Source organism: Podarcis bocagei (assembly GCF_964188305.1).
Source record: "Podarcis bocagei genome assembly, chromosome: 15".
NCBI lineage: Eukaryota > Metazoa > Chordata > Lepidosauria > Squamata > Lacertidae > Podarcis > Podarcis bocagei.
In genome coordinates, this window is record NC_138141.1 from 31,059,710 (window position 1) to 31,066,135 (window position 6,426).

Below are 6,426 nucleotides of genomic sequence, written 5' to 3' on the forward strand. Positions count from 1 at the left end.
CTGGGACAAGCGTGGCCTCATATGTGCCCTATTTTGCAGCAAATGGCCCTCCGATTTGAAAAACTGGCTTGGCGTTTCCCAGACTTTTGGGGGGTCACCTCCCCCCGCCAACTATTATGATTATCAGATGTTAATTTGCACCAAACCTTTTTCCCTGAAAGAGAAAATAAACTCATCCCTGTTGACCACCACCAAACAAACAAACAAAAAAACACTACAAAAAACATTTTTCAGAATAGTGGTTTGCGTGACCTACTAAGTAAGGCAAGAGCCCAATAAAATTCAAAGCACCAACAATTAAGCGCACATTAACAAAAACTGATAGAATCACAGCATTGCAAGGTTGGAAGGATTCCCAAGAATTCAACCCCTGGCAATGCAGGAACCACAAAAATGTCAGCTTTTCAAAGGCTGTGGTCATTTCCACCTCCAGCGCCCCCCTGCCACACCCTTGCATCTCAGCACCGCCCCCCCACCAGGTAATCTGACCACCCGCCAGGGAGTGCTATCCACTTTGAGGACCATTGAACCAGCTGGTCCAAGTCCCGTTTAGTGCTAACAAACTCTCTTAAGGGGGATCTGGGAGGCTGGAAATGAGCCATCCACAGTCATTAGCACCTGGGCAGCTGGTTAAGCTTGCAGGCTCAGCGAACTTGGCCACTGGGGTGAGATTATTGAATTTCTTCTGAAACTACAGTCATTGTCCCTAAATTTTCATCAATGCATAACAATCAGCAGGTGCACATTTTATGCAAATCTGGATCCTTTCTGGTGAGGGTGGGTGTATTTGCAAGTTATTATCTTTTAAATTTATTTGGACTCTCTGCCTTTCTCCAGAGCATGGATTCGAGGCGGCGTCCAACCTATCAAAGGCAAAGTAACGAAAGCAAACTAGCGGAAAGCAATAATTAAAAGACATCAGAGCACTTTTAGAGGCAGCGTTTAAAGCACAAGAGTGTTCTCCCCTCCTGTGTTTTCCAGGAATTGTTACTCAAAAGCATTGCTGCCTCCAACTGTGGAGGCAGAAAAAAGCCATCATGACTAGTAACCACCAATAGTTTGTGAATTTCTCCATTCCAAAGCCATCCATATTGGTGGCGGGTCACTGCCTCCAGGGGGAGAGAGCTCCACAATTTAATTCATTGGAGCTCACTTCGGAACACGGCGAGTGGGTATGAAAAGGCCTTGAGGATCCTTAATGTATAGGGAAATGTGGTGGTCTTTTTCTGGGTTTCGAATGGGTGTCTGTGTGAGAGGGGAAAGTTAAATCCAATTTAACCACTGCCTAAAGCAACACAGAGTAGGAATTACAGACATAAACTGACCTTCTGACCACAGAAGAGAATACTAGCTTGTGTTAAAAACAAAAATTGGCCCATTTTTGTCATTACCAAAAGAATTTACTAGCCACTGTTAGGGATCTCTAGGCACTCTAGCACCTCATAAAGAAAAACCGCCCTCTTGATCATTTGCAAGCTGTGGTCAACCAGCAGGCAATCTCGGCTCACCCCTGGCGACTAGGAAAAGAGCTATTGGGGAGCCCGCTTCCCCTTTCTGTGGCTGTTTCCCTTCCAGGAATGAAAGAAGGGGAAATCAGAGCTCTGCCAACTCTCATGAGATCTTTTGTGCACAGAACTCCTGTTTAGGCAGGAGGAAATAGCTGAATTGTAGAGTTGGAAGGGACCCAAAGGGGCATCTAGTCTCTCATAACGGACACACCTTTGTAGGAAGGACAAAAAAGTGCAGGCATGGCTCTGGCTTTCAGAGACAATTTCTCCCTGATAAATATTTATGGAGAAGCGTCTGTCGGAGGAATGGTGGCGAAATACAGGGGTGTTGTTAGCGGCGACCAAGCCCCGGGTCCCAGATTTCCTGCCCCCACTTTTTAGTCACAATTTCCCCTTTCCTTGAGAGGTGCTTAGGGGCTTCTATAAACTGCTGTTGAGAACCCAGCCAGCAGCCATCTTCGTATGCCCAGAAATTAATCCATATCGTGGCCCTGAGGGTCCTGAACCTTCAAACTATTTCATGGATGCTATTTCATAGAACTGTAGAGCTGGAAGAACCCTGAGGACCATTCAGCCGAACCCTCTGCAGTGCGGGAATATGCAGCTGCCCCGTACGGGAATCAAACCTGGAACCTTCGCATTCTCAGCACCGTGCTGTAGCCAACTTACTAAGCTATCCAGGCTGACTTTCTGGTTACATCCCAGGAGCGCCCAGGAAAAGCGGAGGGGGGAAATCCAACTTATTTCATGGGAAGGCAGGAAACTGCCTTCTACCAAGTCAAACCTTTGGTCCATGTAGCTCAGGACAGTCTGCACTGACTGGCAACTGCTCTCTAGGGGATCAGGCAGAGGTCTCTCCCAGCTGGGGACAGAACATGGGACCCTTATGCATGTGCAGCCATACTCGGGAGCAATCCCAATTGACACCTGCTTTGCATACTCCAAATTCCCTGCCTCCCAGACCTGCCACACTTGCGGCAATTTGTACGAGGCAGCCTGAACAGCGAACATGCAAAGGGCCCCCCCAGCTCCAGCCAGGAGTTTCCTGGTGGCATCAGGGCCGGCTCTGCTGCTGGGCAAAAGGAAGAGGAGGCTGCTTCTGGTGGCAGGGAAGCATTGAATGGTGGCAAGGTGATGAAGGAACCAGTTGGGCACACCAAGCAGCCTGGCCACCCCTGCTCTCTCAGCTGACTTGCTGGCGGTAATGGGGTTCTTGGTGATGACATTTTACCACCTGAGGCAAAGGGCTGGAGGGCAAGATCTCTGCCCTGTCCCAGTGGCCCTGACAGAATCTGACTGGACTGATGAATGACTTATTTCGACAAGATCCTCAGCTCTTCCCGAGGCAGCAGGGCGGCTTAGGGGCTGTAGAGTAGAGGCTAGATTAGGGGGCTTGGCAGAGGGGTTGGGGCACTGCTGCCTGTAGCCTGAACCAGCTGCCTCACTCCACAGAAGGATCCCGCTGCCCGTCCAGTCAGGGTCTCTCTGTGAATTTGGGGACCACCTTCTCGCCCCCACCCTGGGCTCCTTTGGGAGGATGGGGCAAGATATAAATTTCCAGTGGTGCCTTGGTACTCAAACAGCTTGGCTCCCAAACAAATCAGCTCCTGAACACCGCAAACCCAGAAGTGAGTGTTCTGGTTTGCGAACGTTTTTTGGAAGCCGAACGTCCAACGCGGCTTCCACAGCTTCTGCTTGAATGCAGGAAGCTCCTGCAGCCAATTGGAAGCTGTGCCTTGGTTTTTGAACTGTTCCAGGAGTTGAACGGACTCCCGGAACAGATTAAGTCTGAGAAACAAGGAACCATTGTAATAGGGAAGGAAATAAATAAATGGACTCTCGCAGCAAAATGACTTCGGTGTACCAGCGTGGAAAAACCCGCTCAGAAGGAATAGATGGTGACGGAGCTTGTGCGTTCCTCTAGTTCACTTCGAGAGAGAGAGTAGGAGGAATGCTTCTTGTCCCATGGAAGTGGGACATAGAATCACAGAATTGGAAGGGGTACCAATGGTCATCTAGTCTGACCCTCTCTTAACTTGAGTGGGCCTGCTTCACCCATCACAGCTACCTCACAGGTTCCCCCATGATGTCACAAAGGTTGTCAGGCTGTCACCCCCGGCCCCTTATAGCAAAGGGAACATCTGTAACCCTACAGACCCTGTCGGACTCCAACTCCCAGCAGCCAACGATGGGGAATAATGAGAGCTGGAGTCCTGCAATGTCTATGGGGTCACCAGCTCTAGGCAATCCTTCCCTTTTGAGCCCTAGGCAATCCTTCCCCTACTGGATGCAGACACAATCTGTCAAGCAGGTTGCTGGAGTGAGAAAGCCCAGCCTTCTGAACAGCAGGTCTCTGTCTAGTTTGACCTAGAGATGGGGAATTCTTCCAGCCTATCATATCTGAATCTTCCCAAAGAGATTTTTTCTTTTAATGGGATCCTCAAGCCGTCACCCCACATGCTTGGACTGAAGCGATGACAGTTCCTGAGGGCGGCAAGGGGAGACAGTACAATCTCACGGGGAATGCCAAAATAGAAAAGCAAGAGAGTGTGTTTCATTAATGCCTCTTGCTGTGTTCAAAACCCGGGAAGAGCATGTTTTCCAAGAGGACACCCAAGTTGCAGGCAAAGGCGGCAGCTGTTTGGCGGGACTGCGGTGTTCCCAGAGATGGGGCAAAGGCGTCCGGGATGGGGGCGTCCCTTCTGATGAACCCCATGGGAACCTACGGGCATGACCCACTTCTCCTACCTGCTTCCCCTTTTTAGATCGGGTGCAAGGCAGGAACCTCACTTGGATCCTGCCCTCCCGCTCCCCATGGGCTTCCCTTTGCCCTCCGACTGTGGTCGCCCGGGGAGAGCCACGGCGCCACCACAGGAGAGCGACCTGTGCAAAAATTGTGTGGGCTGTGCAGGTGGCACATCCTTCTGACATGCAATAAATCATAGGATTGTAGAGCTGGGAGGGACACAGCGTCTCAACTAGTCCAACTCCCTGCAAAGCAGGAACCACAGCTAATTCTTGAGCAACAACCAAACTAAACTCACTTGTGGGGGGCAAGCAGGGAGCTAACTCCCCCCCCCCCAACACCAAAGAAGATGAAAGTAAATGTTGGGGTTCAAGAGGAACCCTTTTTACCCCGACGTTCTGTGCCCCAATCCCCAAAGCACCACTATGGCTCCTCGATGCACTCTGCACATGCTCAGAAACACTGCATTACATGCTTGTACCATCTGAGGGGCTGAGGTTTGGTGTTTGGCAAACACCTTCTGGGGATTCAGTTAAGCCTCTCCTGTCCTCTCCTGGAGTCCACTGGCTTCATATCCTGCCCCCCTTCCATTCAACCACCACGATAGACCCTTAAAGTTTGTCAATGGTAATATTAGTGACTCCCCGTGGGCAGGCAGCACCTCAGCCACCTTCAGGGTCCACCCGGAAGATTTCAGAGACCCTGAAGACGGTGAGGGCCAGTATCGGGGGCTCCAGACTTTTGCCCCTTGTCACCAACAAGCAGGGAGTAGAGGGATTGGTCCCTGCAGCATGTCTGAGATTTGGAGCAGTGAGTCTTGCTCCGGAGGGGGGGCAGGCACTGAGTTTTTAAAAGGTGCGGCGGCAGGTGCCCACCAGTGGGGCAGGAGCTGGAGAGACCCACAGCAGAGGGAGGCAGAGGTGACTCCTCTCAGTCTTGCCCCCCATCGTGCTCCTTGCTGTGTTCTACAAGTGCACCTCAGAGGGGAGGCTGTGACAGCCAGTGGCCTGTTGCAAGAAAGCAAAAAGATGGGTGCAGGCGGTGGTCAGGTGCCCTGATTGCCCAGACGGAACAGCCTCCGCCACAGATGGCTTGGAAGCGAGGCGGCTCGAAGACCCCTTCCAGGGCCGAGGGGGGGAAAGCATCTGGTCAGAGGCTGTCTGCGGTTTTCGTCCTGAGCCTTCTCTGCTGCTCCCGCTGCCTCTTACCTCCTTGCCACGAAGCCGGGAGACTGGAGAGCAGGAGGACAGTGACAGCCCCGGGAAGGAAGGAAGGAGTCCGTAGCCTGGCCATCTCTCTCGACGCAATGCCCCAGCCCGCTGGCCGCCGGAGTGTTTTATCCTAGCGGAGCTGCTTAATTGCGGCTTCCAAGGATGTAAAAGGGGGGGAGAGAGGGGAGGGATGAGGGGAGGGGACAAGGCTCAGGACACTACGTCATTGGGAGAGGGGGCACACACACACACACACACACACACACACACACACACACACACGGATCTCTCTCTCCAAGAGCCTGGCTTGCCTTTGTAATTTCTCTCTCCCCAGCGCGGGTGGGATCTGTTGCCAAAAGCGAGCTCTGCTGCCAAGAGAGATTTCAGGAAAAGGGGGAGGGAGCTGGAGGGAGGGGGGATCCAGATTTGGTACAGCGGCTCCCCCCTCCTTTTAGGGAGGGGGATAAAGTTCTGGCCAAATCAGATGCCCCGGACCAATGCAGGGCATCAAGGCCTGAGGCCAAGAGGACGGGCCAGGAGGCAGTCAGGTTGTGGGACTTAAGCGAGGGGGACAAGGGTCCCTCGTCGGAATGGGTTTTGGAAGTGGGGGGTGTCTTGGAATGGAATGTGAGGGGCCCTGAGGATGGGAGCCGGATGGAAACGGGTCCCCGCCGAACAGACAGGACTAAGGGTGGGGTGGGGGAGAGAGCAGGGGTGGGGGAAGGTGGCGGAAATTAAGTCGGAGAGTCTGGAGATAAGCTATCTCCAAAGGGTTCCAGCTCTGAGCAGCTGAACCCCTGGGCCGCAGCCAGCCAGCCCCCGCTAAGCGGTTGCTTCAGTTTTGTTTGTGCTCAGACATCCTACACCTGGACCGGTGCTCTGCAACACAGGGAGCCATGGCCTGAAAGTGGCCCTGAGCCAAGGGGGTCGCGGACCCCGACCTTTAGCAAAACAACAGCAC

The 6,426-nt window shown here is 52.7% G+C and overlaps 1 protein-coding gene across 6 annotated transcripts in view; it reads right to left on the reverse strand.

The window, feature by feature from the left end:
* Positions 1–5,635, reverse strand: part of ELN (elastin) — a 60,918-nt gene extending 55,283 nt beyond the window's left edge. For 3 of the 6 annotated variants that reach the window (XM_081172985.1, XM_081172986.1, XM_081172984.1), the window contains exon 1: positions 5,463–5,635. In XM_081172985.1, the coding sequence (XP_081029111.1) occupies positions 5,463–5,547 (85 nt within the window). In that variant the 5' untranslated portion in view covers positions 5,548–5,635. The remainder of the gene's footprint in view (positions 1–5,462) is intronic. The other 3 variants (XM_081172987.1, XM_081172982.1, XM_081172983.1) reach the window with 1 other exon arrangement.
* Between the last annotated feature and the right edge of the window lie 791 nt (positions 5,636–6,426).